Source organism: Eurosta solidaginis, chromosome 2, assembly GCF_040869045.1.
Source record: "Eurosta solidaginis isolate ZX-2024a chromosome 2, ASM4086904v1, whole genome shotgun sequence".
Lineage (NCBI taxonomy): Eukaryota > Metazoa > Arthropoda > Insecta > Diptera > Tephritidae > Eurosta > Eurosta solidaginis.
This window is the reverse complement of record NC_090320.1, coordinates 195,045,430-195,066,185: the sequence shown is the minus strand read 5'-3', so window position 1 is coordinate 195,066,185 and position 20,756 is coordinate 195,045,430. Positions and strand designations below refer to the sequence as shown.

The following is a 20,756-nucleotide window of genomic DNA, read 5'->3' as shown; positions in this document are numbered from 1 at the left end:
TCGTGCTACAACTAATTAGCAGCAGATGGCGCAGTCGCCATGTAAAATCATGCATGTATATGTATTTAGAATGGATATTTTTTTTGCATTCCGTTTTGAATACGGTTTCTATTGATGTGAATACGTCTGTTACTTACGTTCTGAAAATTGTTTCATTTTGAATATTCTCGTATTGACTGGACTGGGGCGATTTGGAGTGTATCACTTTAAGCTTAAAGTTTTATAAAAATTTATTATTTATAAAACATGTCGTTAAAAAAATCCAAAACCAGTTTCCTATGGCAGTTTTTTGAAAAGGTGGATCATTCTTTTGCCACATGCAATATTTGCAAAACCAAAATATCTTATAAAACATCGACAAGTAATTTGAAGAGACATATGATTCGGAGGCATCCGACCGTACAACTGGAAGAGCTTGTGGTAAATTTTAACGACTTCCAAACTTTGTTAGTGTCCCTGTGTATGTATGCATTTCCATTTGCAGGATAAACCTCAACCTATCGAAATTGATATCACCGAAGAGCAGCCATCAACTTCCAGTGCAGCACCAAAACGGATGACACAATGCAAAATTATAAAAAACTATCGCCCAATTTCAAAAGAGGGTTTGAATATCAAGCTTCTGCAGTTATTTACTATAGACTTACAGCCATTCAGCGTTGTAGACGATAGAGGGTTCAGGGAATTTGTGAAATCTTTGAATCCTATGTACGTACTCCCAAGCAGACGGGTAGTTTCCAAAACCATGATTCCTGCTTTGTACGAAGAGTGCAGACATAAAATGCAAGGAATGATACAAGGCGGCAACCAATTTTGTATTACAACGGATTGTTGGACTTCAAGAAATGTTTGTAGCTTCATTGCTGTGACAGCGCATTTTGTATCACCGGAGTTTGAGCTGAAATCCATACTATTGTCGGCTTCAGAGCTCAATATTAACCATACGGCCGAAAACTTAGCTAACGCGATATACAAGATTGTCTGTGACTGGAATGTAGAAAGAAAAATTTTGCTTTCTGTTTCCGATAACGCCAGTAACATAAAATGTGCCCTTACAACAAAGTTGAATTGGAAACATTTTGGATGTATGGCTCATACAATGAATTTGATTGTTTTGTTAAATATGGCTTGCGTGTAACGGAAGTTGCTGAAATAATCGATAAGATCAAAGGTATAGTTACCTATTTTAAGAAAAGTTCTTCAGCCAACGAAGCTTTTCTGAGCTATCAACGAAACAGTGGCAGGGACCCGTTGAAGCTGATTTAACAAGTTGAGACTAGGTGGAACTCTACTCTTGCAATGATGGGACGATTTGCTGCGCTTGAGGAAGCAGTAAAATGTACGCTAGTTATTTTAAACAGGAGCCTTTTAACCTTGTCCAGTGAAGAATGGCAAATAGTCAAAGATTTATGTATAATATGTCAACCATTCAAAGACGCTACAGTAACCATAAGTGGCGAAACGTATTGTACGGGATCCCTGGTAATACCAATTACAAATGGTCTTCAGGACGTTTACAGGCATTTGCTAACAAAAGTTTGGCCCGATCCTGTGCGCAAGGTTATAGACATTTTTGTAAATGGTATTCGGGAACGATTGCGCAATATCCAAAAAAGCAACACATTTTCTGTAGCTACATTTTTGGATCCTAGGTTTAAATTATTAGCATTGACGGATGAATTAGCTGCAGAAAATTGTAAAAAAATTGTGAAAAGTAATCTTATGGAACTGTATAGGGCAGAATCGGCTCCCTCGTCTGAGAGTGTAGACGAACCTGCAGAATACTTTCTTTCCATTTGGAGCTCTTTCGATCAATGTGCCAACCAAAATAGACCGAAAGGTAGTGCTGAAGCAAAAAGCATCATTGAAATGCAGCGGTATTTAGAGGATGGAATAGTTTCCAGAACAAACAATTCATTTCAGTTGTGGCGCGAAAATAAATATAAATACCCTAAGCTAGCAGATTTGGCAAAGAAATATTTATGTGCACTAGCATCTTCTGTTCCATGTGAAAGAGTTTTTTCGAAAGCAGGCCAAATAGTTAGTGACCGTCGCTCACGACTGAGTGAAAAAAAAACTGAGATGCTTATCTTCTTAAACAGTAATCAAAGTTTTGTATAACATTTTTAAATTAAACGCATCCAAAAAAAATATTTTACTAAGATTGATTGAATATGTATTTATATTTAATTTTTTTTCTGTATGTACGAATATATACAATTTTTGTAGTTTTATTTCATAAAATATTTTTGGTACCTGTATTTAAATGTTAATTGAACTAAAGGCTGACTATGATAAAATAAAAAGAATTTGATAACAAAAAATTGGGTTTTAAAATTACCACTTATTTATTTATTTAGTAGTCTACAAATTTAACAATTAATCAGATTAAATATAGTTACGGGTTATAGATAAATTACAGAAGCATACAAATTGCACAAAATTATATTATAAAATATGTATATATTATTAAATCAGTTGTCGGGATTGACTTTGATGCCGAGTCACAGGAATTGATTATTAGTGCTGCCGGAATGGACGTGATTTCCAGCAGCTGATGTATATTTGTCCAGATGTTGCGATTTATTGGGTTTTAAAAGACGGTGAACCCCCCTAATTATCCACCTCCTTGACCTCCTTATCATGTACCTTAAAGCGAAAATTAAACATTTAATTCCTTTCATTATATATACAATAGTTTTTACAAATTATAAATAACGAGTACTCTACAATAACAACAACCTGCTACAACAACACCAACCCAAATCTTAAAATTAATAACTGACAACCCCTTTATTAATAGATGAAAAACTATTGCAATAATCTCTTACTTGTTCGGCGCACAACCATAGGTGCCCATCCTTTAACAACAACTTGAGAAAATCGAAACGCTCATTGCATATTATGCGGATAACGTCCATCAATACATAAAGTGTTCCGCTCAACATTCGGCATTTCAGCAATCATGTTGCGAATTTTATCCATATATGCAGTTAAACTGTTCGTACCAAGTATGATGAAAGTATAATCATTTGGCAAACGTTCAATTACTTGTTGGTGATTAAGTGTTTGTTGAGTGCGCGCAGCATGACTGGGCGATTAAACATACAAGCAACAATTTTCGCGTATTAAACGCTGGTAATGCTTGACCTAATACTTCTGGCGGTATTTCCTGGCTATGCGCAAACGTTCAAAAAAGCTTTAACACTTTTTTAGCCTTTAAACCATTCTTATCGTCCTCGGCAAGGCGCCTTATTAGTTTGAGAAGCCGTTCACGCTGACGCTTATTAGCGCCCGTCATACTAGTATAGGCTAGAAAACATAGTGAAAATTTTATGAGTATTCTTATTATCAATTAATATTAATTTTGTATTCATATATGTTGAAAGTTTGTATCTACCTGGAATGATTCAAACAGATGATCTAATTGTTCGGACGTAAAATCCCAAGCTCATGTTTGCCACTCTGTGCACGCCATACTGTATCCAAATCTTCAAGTGTTAAGGCGTGTTCTTTTATAAGAAATCGTATTATCTTCTCCAGCTTTTCAACATATTGTAGCTGAGCAAGGCGTCTTTCCAGCACAAAACATCTGAAAGTTTGATATAATTCTAGTACCAAATAAAATCGCAATGAAAAAGCCAATATTTTTATATTAAATTGTTTACGTGTACTTACGCTCTGCTGTCAACCAATCCATTTCATCATCGGGCATACAATGTTGTTGTTGTTGTGTACGATGTTGAATATGAGCTTAGCACTATATTGATTTCATTTAGCGCATTCATTTTACCATTGAAGCTAGATACGTGTAATAAGCGCAATATCATTTTGAGACGAAACATTTCCAGATCACTTATGAAATAGAGTTGGCAAATATCCGTGTACCTGTGATTTTGTCACAGGTACTGAATGATCACAGCTGAACGCTGTGACTGCTTCTGAGGAATAGCCGTGACTGACTGACTGTGATAGCATCTGCACTTCGTTCACAATCACGTTTAATGATAATCTCAATCACATGAGTCAACGAATCTGTGAATCGTGCTACAACTAATTAGCAGCAGATGGCGCAGTCGCCATGTAAAATCATGCATGTATATGTATTTAGAATGGATATTTTTTTTGCATTCCGTTTTGAATACGGTTTCTATTGATGTGAATACGTCTGTTACTTACGTTCTGAAAATTGTTTCATTTTGAATATTCTCGTATTGACTGGACTGGGGCGATTTGGAGTGTATCACTTTAAGCTTAAAGTTTTATAAAAATTTATTATTTATAAAACATGTCGTTAAAAAAATCCAAAACCAGTTTCCTATGGCAGTTTTTTGAAAAGGTGGATCATTCTTTTGCCACATGCAATATTTGCAAAACCAAAATATCTTATAAAACATCGACAAGTAATTTGAAGAGACATATGATTCGGAGGCATCCGACCGTACAACTGGAAGAGCTTGTGGTAAATTTTAACGACTTCCAAACTTTGTTAGTGTCCCTGTGTATGTATGCATTTCCATTTGCAGGATAAACCTCAACCTATCGAAATTGATATCACCGAAGAGCAGCCATCAACTTCCAGTGCAGCACCAAAACGGATGACACAATGCAAAATTATAAAAAACTATCGCCCAATTTCAAAAGAGGGTTTGAATATCAAGCTTCTGCAGTTATTTACTATAGACTTACAGCCATTCAGCGTTGTAGACGATAGAGGGTTCAGGGAATTTGTGAAATCTTTGAATCCTATGTACGTACTCCCAAGCAGACGGGTAGTTTCCAAAACCATGATTCCTGCTTTGTACGAAGAGTGCAGACATAAAATGCAAGGAATGATACAAGGCGGCAACCAATTTTGTATTACAACGGATTGTTGGACTTCAAGAAATGTTTGTAGCTTCATTGCTGTGACAGCGCATTTTGTATCACCGGAGTTTGAGCTGAAATCCATACTATTGTCGGCTTCAGAGCTCAATATTAACCATACGGCCGAAAACTTAGCTAACGCGATATACAAGATTGTCTGTGACTGGAATGTAGAAAGAAAAATTTTGCTTTCTGTTTCCGATAACGCCAGTAACATAAAATGTGCCCTTACAACAAAGTTGAATTGGAAACATTTTGGATGTATGGCTCATACAATGAATTTGATTGTTTTGTTAAATATGGCTTGCGTGTAACGGAAGTTGCTGAAATAATCGATAAGATCAAAGGTATAGTTACCTATTTTAAGAAAAGTTCTTCAGCCAACGAAGCTTTTCTGAGCTATCAACGAAACAGTGGCAGGGACCCGTTGAAGCTGATTTAACAAGTTGAGACTAGGTGGAACTCTACTCTTGCAATGATGGGACGATTTGCTGCGCTTGAGGAAGCAGTAAAATGTACGCTAGTTATTTTAAACAGGAGCCTTTTAACCTTGTCCAGTGAAGAATGGCAAATAGTCAAAGATTTATGTATAATATGTCAACCATTCAAAGACGCTACAGTAACCATAAGTGGCGAAACGTATTGTACGGGATCCCTGGTAATACCAATTACAAATGGTCTTCAGGACGTTTACAGGCATTTGCTAACAAAAGTTTGGCCCGATCCTGTGCGCAAGGTTATAGACATTTTTGTAAATGGTATTCGGGAACGATTGCGCAATATCCAAAAAAGCAACACATTTTCTGTAGCTACATTTTTGGATCCTAGGTTTAAATTATTAGCATTGACGGATGAATTAGCTGCAGAAAATTGTAAAAAAATTGTGAAAAGTAATCTTATGGAACTGTATAGGGCAGAATCGGCTCCCTCGTCTGAGAGTGTAGACGAACCTGCAGAATACTTTCTTTCCATTTGGAGCTCTTTCGATCAATGTGCCAACCAAAATAGACCGAAAGGTAGTGCTGAAGCAAAAAGCATCATTGAAATGCAGCGGTATTTAGAGGATGGAATAGTTTCCAGAACAAACAATTCATTTCAGTTGTGGCGCGAAAATAAATATAAATACCCTAAGCTAGCAGATTTGGCAAAGAAATATTTATGTGCACTAGCATCTTCTGTTCCATGTGAAAGAGTTTTTTCGAAAGCAGGCCAAATAGTTAGTGACCGTCGCTCACGACTGAGTGAAAAAAAACTGAGATGCTTATCTTCTTAAACAGTAATCAAAGTTTTGTATAACATTTTTAAATTAAACGCATCCAAAAAAAATATTTTACTAAGATTGATTGAATATGTATTTATATTTAATTTTTTTTCTGTATGTACGAATATATACAATTTTTGTAGTTTTATTTCATAAAATATTTTTGGTACCTGTATTTAAATGTTAATTGAACTAAAGGCTGACTATGATAAAATAAAAAGAATTTGATAACAAAAAATTGGGTTTTAAAATTACCACTTATTTATTTATTTAGTAGTCTACAAATTTAACAATTAATCAGATTAAATATAGTTACGGGTTATAGATAAATTACAGAAGCATACAAATTGCACAAAATTATATTATAAAATATGTATATATTATTAAATCAGTTGTCGGGATTGACTTTGATGCCGAGTCACAGGAATTGATTATTAGTGCTGCCGGAATGGACGTGATTTCCAGCAGCTGATGTATATTTGTCCAGATGTTGCGATTTATTGGGTTTTAAAAGACGGTGAACCCCCCTAATTATCCACCTCCTTGACCTCCTTATCATGTACCTTAAAGCGAAAATTAAACATTTAATTCCTTTCATTATATATACAATAGTTTTTACAAATTATAAATAACGAGTACTCTACAATAACAACAACCTGCTACAACAACACCAACCCAAATCTTAAAATTAATAACTGACAACCCCTTTATTAATAGATGAAAAACTATTGCAATAATCTCTTACTTGTTCGGCGCACAACCATAGGTGCCCATCCTTTAACAACAACTTGAGAAAATCGAAACGCTCATTGCATATTATGCGGATAACGTCCATCAATACATAAAGTGTTCCGCTCAACATTCGGCATTTCAGCAATCATGTTGCGAATTTTATCCATATATGCAGTTAAACTGTTCGTACCAAGTATGATGAAAGTATAATCATTTGGCAAACGTTCAATTACTTGTTGGTGATTAAGTGTTTGTTGAGTGCGCGCAGCATGACTGGGCGATTAAACATACAAGCAACAATTTTCGCGTATTAAACGCTGGTAATGCTTGACCTAATACTTCTGGCGGTATTTCCTGGCTATGCGCAAACGTTCAAAAAAGCTTTAACACTTTTTTAGCCTTTAAACCATTCTTATCGTCCTCGGCAAGGCGCCTTATTAGTTTGAGAAGCCGTTCACGCTGACGCTTATTAGCGCCCGTCATACTAGTATAGGCTAGAAAACATAGTGAAAATTTTATGAGTATTCTTATTATCAATTAATATTAATTTTGTATTCATATATGTTGAAAGTTTGTATCTACCTGGAATGATTCAAACAGATGATCTAATTGTTCGGACGTAAAATCCCAAGCTCATGTTTGCCACTCTGTGCACGCCATACTGTATCCAAATCTTCAAGTGTTAAGGCGTGTTCTTTTATAAGAAATCGTATTATCTTCTCCAGCTTTTCAACATATTGTAGCTGAGCAAGGCGTCTTTCCAGCACAAAACATCTGAAAGTTTGATATAATTCTAGTACCAAATAAAATCGCAATGAAAAAGCCAATATTTTTATATTAAATTGTTTACGTGTACTTACGCTCTGCTGTCAACCAATCCATTTCATCATCGGGCATACAATGTTGTTGTTGTTGTGTACGATGTTGAATATGAGCTTAGCACTATATTGATTTCATTTAGCGCATTCATTTTACCATTGAAGCTAGATACGTGTAATAAGCGCAATATCATTTTGAGACGAAACATTTCCAGATCACTTATGAAATCCTCTTGTTCAGGCAAACGACTTGCTAACACACGTGCCGACTTTACAATACCATTAATATAATCGTTCCACCCCTCCGGTTTGGCTTCACGTTGCAATTCATCATCAGAGAAACTATATAACAAATCCAGCATAACATTCTAAATTTGCATAAAGTACTTAGCAATGGTTGCATGAGTCAACAGCTGCTGCCTTTTGTTTGCTCTTGATTGCAGACCACAATGATACAGTTCCAACCAATCCTTTTGCATTTTTTAGTTTATTAAACATAGTGCATAGTGTACCTATACAAGTGTGTTCACTAAGCGATAAACGTCAAAACTACAAACAGCCTCGCTCACCTGATGGAAATCTCAGGTCTAGAGTCGCATTTTTGGTCTCAACGTCAACATTTTTGACTACCAATCGTATCGACTTTTTCAATTTTTCAATCATTCGGCGCACTCGGTAATGGTATCCATTTTGAATTCGCTGTCATTCCGAATCCAGCGAGTGCCTGTCAGAATGCTTGACAGATAAGTCAACACACTTGTACTTGTACACTATGACATAGTGTACCTATACCAAGTGTGTTCACTAAGCGATAAACGTCAAAACTACAAACAGCCTCGCTCACCTGATGGAAATCTCAGGTCTAGAGTCGCATTTTTAGTCTCAACGACAACATTTTTGACTACCAATCGTATCGACTTTTTCAATTTTTCAATCATTCGGAGCATTCGGTAATGGTATCCATTTTGAATTCGCTGTCATTCCGAATCCAGCGAGTGCCTGTCAGAATGCTTGACAGATAAGTCAACACACTTGTACTTGTACACTATGTTATTAAATATGACACTGTCATTTTGATGACAGTATCAAATGTTACATGTGTTAGTGGAGAGCAAAAAAAGGCTTTGAATGTGTGCGTGAACTATCACCAACCACCGTCTTGAAGGGTAGCTCTTCCTCTTCCTATGTCACAGTCACAGTCACGGATAAAATACGCTGTGACTGAGAGGTCACAAGCACAGATAACATTGTTCCTCAAAAATCACGGGATCTGCCAACATTAATTGTGAATTGATTCACAATGGGCGGTAGACCTGGATTTCGATTCGATTCTTAATCGATTTTTCTTTTTAGAAATGTAGAATCGATTTAAAAAAAAAAATCACTCGATTCTTTAGGTATCGAAGTTTTCATCACTATCTGCTTTACGGACGCTTGGGAAAACACAATCGTATTCCGTAATATTTACTTTTATAAATTCAGCGTTTTGGTGGCTTCGAGAGAAAGATGAAGAAATTTCTGCGCACTTCTGGTAAGCAACATATTGAAATATAATAATGTGTTGGATTTTATATAAGGTTCCACGATTTTCAAACTTTTGTTGATTTGTAGGGGTAGAGGGGGTCCTAAAAATCACAAAATTATCCGCAGCTCTAGGAAACTCTTAGGCCCCTATTATGAGCATTATTCGATCTTCGATCTTCGCTGGCTATCGAACATCGAAAATCGAATTTGAAATTGGTATTATGACAACTCATCTCTGTCGAAATTTTCGTTGTGTATCTAATTTTCAAGCGAATAGAAATTTTTAGTAGATGCTGTATCGAATAGAAAAAGAATTGTTTAAAATGTAAGTTTTTTGTATTTATATTCTACTTTTTTACTACCTGCTAGTAATTTTAAACTATTTGAATTAATTTTATATAGGTCCAAGGTCGTGAGTACAAAGCAACAGCTTGAAAGACTGGTTTCAATTATGGAACAAAATCCCCATATAGCAAAGGAACTTGCACATTATAGAAATGCAACTTTGCTTGATGCAGCTCAGCCTCCTCGTAATTCAATTTTATTCATCTTTCACAAATAAGTGAATGCCGTTTCCAACGCTCGGTTGGTAGGATCCCTGAGCGCAAAATCGGAGAACTGTTGCCAAAATTAAAAAAATATTAGGAATAGACTCGGCTCTTGTGCATTCCTGCAGCAGTTCATCTGTACTGGACAACAAGTCCATGAACGCTTCTTTGGACAGTCTGAAATTTTGAATAAATCTATAAACAAAACTTATAATTTCAACAATTTAACAACTTATTTAGAAAGCCACACTTACGTGGTGGAATTCACTTCCAAAGGATTTGAAGCATCTTACCCGTCTCCTACTTCTGGCTAGCTCCAGTAAGCTTTCCTCTTCATCTGACGAATCATCAAACCACAATTCCGTTGTAGTCATACTTTTATTTTTAATATTTGCATTTAATAACTAGTTCTGCTTTTGTTTATTTATTCTATTTTATTTGACAGAGTATTGAAAATGTGCTATTGTGAACTTTTGAATTTATCGAAATTCACAATAATGCTTGTCGCACATGTCGATAGCGGTATCAAAAGACGCGTATTTGCGTCAAGATTAAAAGTTATTCGCGGAAAACACGTCGGTACTATTGTCGCTTTTTTCGTTGTTGCAATTAAACGAAAACAAATGAAGGTGGTGAATAGTGTTGCCAGCTCCGCAACAATGGCCCCTATTATGAGCATTATTCGATCTTCGCTGGCTATCGAACATCGAAAATCGAATTTGAAATTGGTATTATGACAACTCATATCTGTCGAAATTTTCGTTGTGTATCTAATTTTCAAGCGAACAGAAATTTGTTTTCGACGCTGTATCGAATAGGAAAATAATTGTTTTCAAAATGTAAGTTTTTCGTATTTATGTTCTACTTTTTTACTACCTAGTAGTAATTTTAAACTATTTGAATTAATTTTATATATATCCAAGGTCGTGAGTACAAAACAACAGCTTGAAAGACTGATTTCAATTATGGAACAAAATCCCCATATAGAAAAGGAACTTGCACATTATAGAAATGGAACTTTGCTTGCTGCAGTTCAGTCTCCTCGTAATTCAATTTTATTCATCTTTCACAAATAAAATCTTCCAAGACATTCAACACCTCTGGTAGTACCACAAACACAGTCGGCTGGGCAAGTCCGAGTGCATTTTCGTTTCCAGTGCTCAGTTGGTAGGATCCCTGAGCACAAAATCGGAAACTGTTACCAAAATTAAAAAATATTAGTAATAGAATTGGCTCTTGTGAATTGCTGCAGCAGTTCATCTGTACTGGACAATAAGTCCATGAATGCTTCTTTGGACAGTCTGAAATTTTGAACAAATCTATAAACAAAACTTATAATTTCAACAATTTAACAACTTATTTAGAAAGCTACACTTATGTACGTGGTGGAATTCATTTCCAGAGGATTTGAAGCATTTCACCTGTCTTCTACTTCTGGCTAGCTCTAGTAAGCTTTCCTTTTCATCTGACGAATCATCAAACCATAATTCCGTTGTAGTCATACTTTTATTTTTAATATTTGCATTTAATCTAGTTCTGCTTTTGTTTATTTATTTTGGCCCCTATTATGAGCATCTTTCGATCTTCGATCTTCGTTGGCTATCGAACATCGAAAATCGAATTAGAAGTTAGTATTATGACACCTCATCTCTGTCGAAATTTTCGTTGTGTACCGAATTTTGTAGCGAATAGAAATTTGTTGTCGACGCTTTATCGAACAGAAAAAGAATTGTTTAAAATGTAAGTTTTTTGTATTTATGTTCTAATTTTTTACTACCTAGTAGTAATTTTAAAATATTTGAATTAATTTTATATAGGTCCAAGGTCGTGAGTACAAGACAACAGCTTGAAAGACTGGTTTCAATTATGGAAAAAAATTCCCATATAGCAAAATGAACTTGCACAAAGGTTCAGGTGACAAAAAAGTGGGATGATATAACAGTGGAGCTGAACTGTTTAGGACCACCAGTAAGAACGACGGAAAAGTGGATTAAGGTGAACTAAAGAACCATAGAAGTCAATTCTGTATAATACAACTTTATTTTCGTCGTCTCAGGTGTGGGCTGACATGAAGTCAAAAACAAAAACAAAAATGTCGGAGAACATAGTGGAATACCGTGCAACTGGTGGTGGACCAAACAGGTTAAATATCTTTACGCAATCAGAAGAGTCTATAATGGGTTTGTTAAGTCTTCAGACCAGTGTAGATCCACCTGTACAAGAGCATGGCCTTAGTACTAATGCGAATGAAGAATGTGAAGATATGATTGTGGAGCGATTATATAGTGATAACTTAGAATCGGATGAGAATTTGGAAGTAAGTGGACAAAGTGGTGCACCTGATGAGGAGAGGCCACGAAAAGCAAATCGAAAAAGTGCAGCAAAAACGATAGGCTCAAACTATTGCAAGAGCAGACAGCAAATCAAAAAAATGTTTAAGAAGAGATGCTGAAAACATTGGAAGAGATCAAAAAAAGTGCTCTTGAGACAGAAAAGTATGCGAGGAGAACGTATAGCTTGGAGTACTATTAGAAACGTGATTTTTTGAAATCGAAACAGGAAAAGCTGGAGTTGTATAAAAGCCAAATGAAAAAATAAGGCCATCACAAATTTATGCTTTAAGTGCTGAACAATACCTGATTTTTTTTTTTTTAACAAACATATGAAACTGAAGTGATATTTTTTATACCAAATTTATAATAAAATTTAAGACTGTATTATGAAAACTGAAAATCTTTAGCTTTTAAGAACCATAATGAATTTACCAAATATTTTTTTATATATATACATGTATATGAATTTTTTATTTCAATAAAATGAATTATCTACAAAACTCGCAATATTTAGTTTCTGATTTCTTCTGCTTCCGAGTTGGTTGTGGATTCAATTTCGGCGAATGGGATATCATGGTCGTCCTCTTCATTAGATAACTCTTCTACAGAAATTTGTATTGTGAAAAGCCGCACATACGTTTATAATTTGTATTGCTTTGTCTGGTGTGTAGTGAAGGGCTCTTGCTGTTCCAAATGTGATTTCAAGGCCGACATATTGAACACACAAGAATCATGTGTTGCTCCCGGATATTTTGCATTTATGTATCGTATAGTCATAGAATGGTCACAAACCTAAAAAATATTTGTATAAAGATGTAAACTTATGTATTTACAACCTGAAACTAATATCAAAATGTTACACTTACAAACATAGCATTAATGCTGTAGAATCCTTTTCTGTTGTAATATAAATTCTGTAATTCTTTTTTGGCAGCAACAATTTTAATGTGTGTGCCATCAACACAGCCAATAATCCCTGGAATTCTGCTAACATTATAGAAATGCAACTTTGATTGATGTAGCTCAGCCTCCTCATAGTTGAATTTTATCCATCTTTCACAAATAAAAATTTCCAAGACATTCAACACCTCTGTTAGAACCACAGACACATTCGGCTGGGCAAGTACGAATGCATTTTCGTTTCCAATGCTCAGTTGGTAGGATCCCCGAGCACGAAATCGGAGAACTGTTGCATATTTTAGAATATTAGAAATATGCTTGGCTCTTGTGCATTGCTGAAGCAGTTCATCTGTACTGGACAACAAGTCCATGAACGCTTCTTTGGACAGTCTGAAGTTTTGAATAAATCTATAAAAAAAACTTATAATTTCAACAATTTAACAACTTATTTAGAAAGCTACACTTACGTGGTGGAATTCATTTTCAAAGTATTTGAAGCATCCCTCACGCGTCTTCTACTTCTGGCTAGCTCCAGTAAGCTTTTCTCTTCATCTGACGAATCATAAAACCACAATTCCGTCGTAGTCATACTTTTATTTTCAATATTTGCATTTAATAACTAGTTCTGCTTTTGTCTATTTATTTTATTTTATTTGAAAGCTGAAGGAAATGTGCTATTGTGAACTTTTGAATTTATCGAAATTCACAATAATGCTTGCCTTCATCGAACGTGCGTCATAATACCGAAAGAAAATGCATTCGATCAGCTCTTTCGACCACAGTCGAAGATCGAAAGATGCTCATAATAGGAGCCTTTATTTTATTTGACAGAGTATTGGAAATGTGCTATTGTGAACTTTTGAATTTATCGAAATTCACAATAACGCTTGCCTTCATCGAACGCGCGTCATAATACCGAATGAAAATTCGTTCGATCAGCTCTTTCGACCACAGTCGAAGATCGAATTTGTCTCATAATAGGGGCCAATATCTTTTTATCTTGGTAGAACATTATAAGGTGGTGGCACGTCGAAATAAATACAAATAAACATACACTATCAATGTATTCTGTTTTTGTAAAACACTTTTAATAATTTGTAGTCTAATATTGGCAAAATTTTAGAATAGCACCCCCCGAGTTCGGGGTAAAACTTGGTATCAACTGAAATAGGGAGTTGTCCCGATCACAAATATATATATTTTAAAGTGCGCAAACTTATAATTTAAAAGTTATTTGTTGTTAAAGTTTGCAAATTTAGCAAATTTCTATAGCACTAGGGGGACTTATGTAACCGTATAAATGCCTTATAAAGTGTGTAAACGTATAAATTTATCTAGTTTACGCACGAGCTGTCAAATTTTGTATGAAAAATCATTTACACAATAGGAGGACTCATGATAACATATAAACTTATAAGGTGTAAAATTATATCCATTTACACGCGCGGTTATATGAACGCACCTAGTAATACTCTTGATAAACTTGATTGTTTTTCAGCTGTATTATTTCCAAAAAAATTTTTTTGATTGTTATACAAATTAAAAAATACCAAAATTAAGTGAAAAATCAAAACTAAAACGCCTTTACTTGCTGATGTTGGAGATTTTTGATGAAAATGCCGTCTGTAATGTCTGCAAGGTTGCATTCCTTTGAGTTTACCGCGTTTACACAATAGGGGGACTCATGTAACCGTATAAATGCCTTATAAAGTGTGTAAACGTATAAATTTATCTAGTTTACGCACGAGCTGTCAAATCTTGTATGAAAAATCATTTACACAATTTGTATAAATTTACGCGCACATTTCATTGTGTAAACGTGGTAAACTCCAAGGAATGCAACCTTGCAGACATTACAGCAGGCATTTTCATCAGAAATCCCCAACATCAGCAAGTAAATGCATTTTAGTTTTGATTTTTCACTTAATCTTGGCATTTTTTAATTTGTATAACAATCAAAAAAATTTGTTCGGCAATAATACAGCTGATAAACATTCAAGTTTATCAATAGTATTACTAGGTGCGTTCATATAACAGCGTGTGTAAATGGATATAATTTTACACCTTATAAGTTTATATGCTTTCATGAGTCCCCCTAATGAAATGTGCGCGTAAATTTATACAAATTGTGTAAATGATTTTTCATACAAAATTTGACAGCTCGTGCGTAAACTAGATAAATTTATACCATTGTACAGGTTTACAAGTATGATATGTATGAGAGGGAAACAATTTCTTTCCCTTTCTAACACACGGCAGTTTGACACTTCGTGGACTTCGTGGACTTCGTTTGACTAGCGTGGAACCCAGTGGAACCTGCGTGGAACATGAGTTTTGACACTGAACGAAGTGTCAAAATTACCGGGGTTGCTTCGTCGAAAGCGACACAGGGAAGCAAAAAAGGGATCGGAATATCAGATATGGGTTGCTGTGATGGTAAATTTTTGTGAACGAATTTAGTAGGAAATTTTAAGTGCAGCCATATGGGTCCTTCAGAAAATTATAAAAAAGTCTTCAATTGGGGTATCTGAGGACGCGTAGTTATTTCAGAATTAAGAATACAAACACGTGAGTTAAGTTTTTCTACCCGTTCAAAAGTTCTCCGCGAAAAACAGTTTGAAACCGAGGTCGACTGCAATAACCCGTCCAAAAAAGCGGAAAGAAAAATGAATAGACGCGTTTTGTCCTGTTGTCAATAGTCCGAAGAGAAAAAGTATTCGAATTATTGGAGCGAGGCCAAAACGCGTCTATTAATACCTCCCCCGACGGTTTTGGTCGTGTTTTAGCAATCGTCCCCGGTAATAAAGTATCACAATTTGTTAATTAAAATTGTCCAAAATATATGGTTATTAAAGAGAGATGTAATTAAGTGTTCGTTTGAAAGTAAATAAGTATATTTCTTTGTAACATAAGAAAAAAAAATTTTAAGCAGTTTTCGATAGCAGCTACTAAACTTTTTTTGTCCTAAGAAGTACAACAGTGCCAAATAGCATCCACAAAAAAAAAAAAACGAACAAGAACAAGCATTTTATCAGGTGAGCGTGGCTGTGTATGTGCGTGCTGCTACATATCCTACTTGTAGACCTGTACAATGATTTATACGTTTACACACTTTATAAGGCATTTATACGGTTACATGAGTCCCCCTAATTTGTATAAATTTACGCGCACATTTCATTGTGTAAACGCGGTAAACTCAAAGGAATGCAACCTTGCAGACATTACAGACGGCATTTTCATCAAAAATATCCAACATCAGCAAGTAAAGGCGTTTTAGTTTTGATTTTTCACTTAATATTGGTATTTTTTAATTTGTATAACAATCAAAAAAATTTTTTTGGAAATAATACAGCTGAAAAACGATCAAGTTTATCAAGAGTATTACTAGGTGCGTTCATATAACCGCGTGTGTAAATGGATATAATTTTACACCTTATAAGTTTATATGCTATCATGAGTCCCCCTACTTTAATTACAATTTACACATTTTTCAAAACCTTAATCCACATACATATCTATATAAATTGGCAACGATAAACTTAAATTGCATTTTTGTATATTTCACATTTCATTTTTGCATTGTTTTTACTTATTATAAATGTTTTTTATTAAATCAATCGCGCTTTTGTAGCAACATGCACATTTATATATATATATATATATATATTTTATTGATGACATTACAAAGCTGTGCTGCCACATAAACAAAAAAAAAACAAATATAAATATTACCTTACCACCTTTCAGTTAATAAAGAAAAAGAAAATATATATTTTTACTACTCATTTTGAAAAGTTGAAACACCTTTCCGCGTAGGCGGCCTTCGGCCGCGCTTGATGTCCTTCTGCGCAGAAGGGTGTACTATGCGGAAGGACATCACCGTGGCGGTAGCCACGGTTATACCACACACCCGGAGTTGGCATGGCGTAGCCCAGGGTTATTTTTTATAAGCGCGGCCGAAGGCCGCCTATGCCGAAAGGTGTTCTACGCAGAATTACTGTGCATGGCGCAGCCGGTGTTGGATTGGCTAACACATGGCGCAATGATACAAGGTGGCAGCATCGGGCAGGTGATTATAAACTTTTTTTATTTGATTTGATACATCAACTTCCGGCGCAGTACAATTTTGACATTTGTCCATCGAATTTACAAAAACAAAGTACATGAAATTTTTATTTATGTTTGTAGGTATGTACCATACTAGAATTGTTAAAAATATTAACCTCAGAAAAAAAATGTTTTTAAGAAAATCAAAAATTTAGAAAATTTCAAACAGTAGTTTCTATAATATTGATTAAATAAGGGAAAATAACATTAACAAAATTAGTCTTAGATCTTTATAATGTCAAATAAATCAGGCAAAAACGGCATAAAAATTAATTTTTAAAATGTTGTGAAAAAAATTACTTTAAAATGTTAAAAATCTTAAATTAAACAAATTTTTCCAACAAAATTTTTCTTAAACTTTTATGTCAACAATTTTTGTTGTTATATCGGCCTACTGATTTGTAATATCGCGAGTTAATATCGAGCTCAAGGCCTAACAATAATTATTTTATCATTATTATTGTTATAATATATTTTTCTTAATTGAAAAAATTTTAAATCAGAATAGAAGAAAGAAAAAATTTAGACAACTGCCAAAGCTCGTTGTATAGATCCATTTCGGGAACTGCTAAATTCCTTCATCGGCAACGTTTAGGCGCCGCTGCTATAACCATTCAGCCATCACAGCGGTTTTTTGTTTGTCTTCATTATTCCTACTTCAATTCTGGTTCTTGCCAATTGATATTCACAGCACTGCGACATCTGTTACAGAATAGTTGTGAAAATTGGACTTTGTTTATGGCGATGATGCCATAGTGTCATATTTTATTGACACTTTTTCCCCGTGCTCTGGGATGTATTAACAATTTTTGTTGTTATATCGGCCTACTGATTTGTAATATCGCGAGTTAATATCGAGCTCAAGGCCTAACAAGTCCAATTTTCACAACTATTCTGTAACAGATGTCGCAGTGCTGTGAATATCAATTGGCAAGAACCAGAATTGAAGTAGGAATAATGAAGACAAACAAAAAACCGCTGTGATGGCTGAATGGTTATAGCAGCGGCGCCTAAACTTTGCCGATGAAGGAATTTAGCAGTTCCCGAAATGGATCTATACAACGAGCTTTGGCAGTTGTCTAAATTTTGTCTTTCTTCTATTCTGATTTAAAATTTTTTCAATTAAGAAAAATATATTATAACAATAATAATGATAAAATAATTATTGTTAGGCCTTGAGCTCGATATTAACTCGCTTTTATGTCAACTAAAGGAAAAAATAATAAAAGTAAAATGGAATGCATAGGGTAAAGAACAAAATCAAACATTTTGTTAAATATTAAATTTAGCCCCTTTCTCACAAAAGCAGAAAATTAATATTAGAATTCCAGCAAGGCTTTGTGGACAAAGATAGCACACGGCATAATGATAGCATTAGCCGGATATGAATTAGGGAAGGAAAATTCAGTAAGTTCTGAAAATAAAGTATCTGAAAACAGGATAGTTGAATATGAGCCACCAAACCAATTAGACACAAAATCACTCCAAAAATTCCAGATGTTTGGCTAGGCGCAATGATTTGCGTAGTCGGGCTATTGATCATTGCAATGGCCACAATACTAAGAAAATTTATGAAAATCGAATATATGCAATTGAAAAACGTGCAGCAGCGCGTCTAAATTTTTTTTTCTCCTTCTCAAACATCTAAATTCTTTTTACCCAAAACTGCGGAAGAGCAATAGACAATTAAAAATAGACCTTCAAATAATAACCCCGTCGCAATTAACAGTAAAGGCAGCCCTGCCTAAAGTGAACAACAAATCAAAAATTTGCATAAATTCCTTTGAAAGCTCCTGACAAAGATAGTCATGAAGCAATAGGAAATTCTATGACAGTGGAAGTAAGCAAAACCTAATAAAAAAAATAATACAAACATTTTACAACCAGCCAACAAAAAAAAAAAACAAAGAATGAAGAAAAGTTACAAAGAGAACATATAAAAATATATGTGAAGCGCTGTATAAATTTGCAGCAATAAGACATGTCGCGCTCCTAAAATGGTAGCGTAAAAAAAAATACAAGCAACCTGATTGTAGATGATAAAATTGACTTAGGACAATTACTTATCAGGCTGTACACAAGTTGTACAAATGCCGCCAATCCAGGACTTGAAATTAATAAGGAAAACACAGTTGTCCTGAGGGACAAATTGGTGAAAAATAATTGAGTATTTTCTCGAGTAGGCAAATTTAATATGACAATAATTGGTACCCACGTTCCCGCCGCAGAAATCGCATGACAAATAAGATCAAAGAAATTGCTGGAAAATAAGAAAATATCGAAAATCTGAAAAGATCATTTAAAGATACCAAACATTTTTGCATCCACTGTACCTTCCGTCTACCCATTAGCTGAACTACTAATATTATAAATTACCTTGCTCTTCCACCTACTACAGCTACTAAATTTTCCGAATAATCAGCTACAATTTTTTTTTATTGGTTCTAAATTTAATATGACCCAAATGAAATAAAATAGCAATGAAAATATTCGTTTAAGAGAAACATTAAAGAAATCTAATTATGATAAAATAGCTACAGTAAGGAAATAAAAATAGGAAACTTAGTGTTAGATAGAGAAGAAGCAGCTCATAAGTTTACATAATAGAAAAAATATTTTTACTTTAGCCACCGGTAGAATAGGAAATACTAATAAAAAAAAATATATCTTTTATTCTGAATAGAATAGAATATAGTAATAAAAAAATATTTTTACTTCAAACACCCATTAGACTAGAAAATAGTAATAGCAAAATATCAATAAAAAAAAAATCTGCTATTAACTCACACATATTAACAAAAAACAGTCTCAACAATAGCATTCCAATTTTCTCGTCATTAAAAAGTAAAAAAAAAAAATACATAAATATAACAGTTACTTCGTAATAATTTGTAAACACATGCCGATTTTTAAGTGAGTCGACGCTCTTAAAGACGTGCAAAATACATTTAAAATACTGATGTGTAAAAACAAATGCCAATAAGAACTTATACAAAACATTATTCAAGGACAAAATGTAAAAATAACAAAAGTATCAAAGTCAGCATATTAGAAAGAAAGTATACAAACTCTTGCACTTTCACATCAAGCTACCATAAAATACCAAAAGCATTTAAAATTCAAACAAAGAGTCTTATACAATTGTCCACAATTATATAAGCCTCTTTTTTCTAAGGCGGATGGTGTAGCATTATGCGTTATGCCCACTTATACAATACATTTGCGGCATTATGCATTATGAACTTCTATGCCAATGCATTTTTTATGAACCTGCCACACGCAGTCATAGCGCAGTCATATTACAATATTGTTCCACATAAATTATGTTGACCCGATACAGCGGGAAGTCGGCATCAATTGAATGCCGAAGACGAAACCCACGTTATATCACACCTTCATAGTTTTGCTCAGTTAAGGCGGCGGCACAATGACATTTTTCATATAGATGCGTTTAACACAAGCTTATGCGTTCCAATAACATCGCCACAATCAACGTTTGTAAATATGAAGGAACTTCAGACTTGGCAATTGTAGTTTATTACGCCTTGCCCATTCACATACAAAATTTCGCGAAGCACTGTTGTAAACATTCTCCCTATACAACAAAAATACTTGCTAACATATTTTGTGTCGTATTCCATTGTTATATTGCAGTTTTCAATTGCGA

General features: G+C 34.5%; 1 protein-coding gene and 4 long non-coding RNA genes across 5 annotated transcripts; 2 read left to right on the top strand and 3 right to left on the bottom strand.

Moving 5' to 3' along the window:
- The first annotated feature begins 161 nt into the window (after positions 1-161).
- On the top strand, positions 162-2,309 carry LOC137242532 (uncharacterized). Its single transcript, XR_010950276.1, has 2 exons — positions 162-420; positions 485-2,309. It is a non-coding gene; the product is annotated as an uncharacterized lncRNA (long non-coding RNA).
- Positions 2,310-2,324: 15 nt separating this feature from the next.
- On the bottom strand, positions 2,325-3,847 carry LOC137242531 (uncharacterized). The gene is made up of 4 exons (XR_010950275.1): positions 3,679-3,847; positions 3,401-3,611; positions 2,832-3,312; positions 2,325-2,649 (listed from the first exon to the last, which is right to left on the bottom strand). It is a non-coding gene; the product is annotated as an uncharacterized lncRNA (long non-coding RNA).
- Positions 3,848-4,203: 356 nt separating this feature from the next.
- Positions 4,204-6,350, top strand: LOC137242530 (uncharacterized). The gene is made up of 2 exons (XR_010950274.1): positions 4,204-4,462; positions 4,527-6,350. It is a non-coding gene; the product is annotated as an uncharacterized lncRNA (long non-coding RNA).
- Positions 6,351-6,365: 15 nt separating this feature from the next.
- LOC137242529 (uncharacterized) lies at positions 6,366-8,125 on the bottom strand. Its single transcript, XR_010950273.1, has 4 exons — positions 7,720-8,125; positions 7,442-7,652; positions 6,873-7,353; positions 6,366-6,690 (listed from the first exon to the last, which is right to left on the bottom strand). It is a non-coding gene; the product is annotated as an uncharacterized lncRNA (long non-coding RNA).
- Positions 8,126-12,721: 4,596 nt separating this feature from the next.
- LOC137241783 (putative nuclease HARBI1) lies at positions 12,722-13,644 on the bottom strand. Its single transcript, XM_067769186.1, has 3 exons — positions 13,450-13,644; positions 12,949-13,390; positions 12,722-12,874 (listed from the first exon to the last, which is right to left on the bottom strand). Exons 1-3 carry the CDS (start codon positions 13,569-13,571, stop codon positions 12,722-12,724), a joined length of 717 nt encoding a protein of 238 aa, XP_067625287.1. The 5' UTR covers positions 13,572-13,644.
- Between the last annotated feature and the right edge of the window lie 7,112 nt (positions 13,645-20,756).

Bases quoted from the DNA above. Each gene is read 5' to 3' on its own strand.
- LOC137241783 (XM_067769186.1), bottom strand. From the start codon at position 13,571: ATGACTACGACGGAATTGTGGTTTTATGATTCGTCAGATGAAGAGAAA. The intron at 13,391-13,449 runs GTAAGTGTAGCT...TTTTTTTTATAG, and splicing joins TTGAAAATGAATTCCACCAC to ATTTATTCAAAACTTCAGAC. The intron at 12,875-12,948 runs GTAAGTGTAACA...AATATTTTTTAG, and splicing joins ACAGCATTAATGCTATGTTT to GTTTGTGACCATTCTATGAC.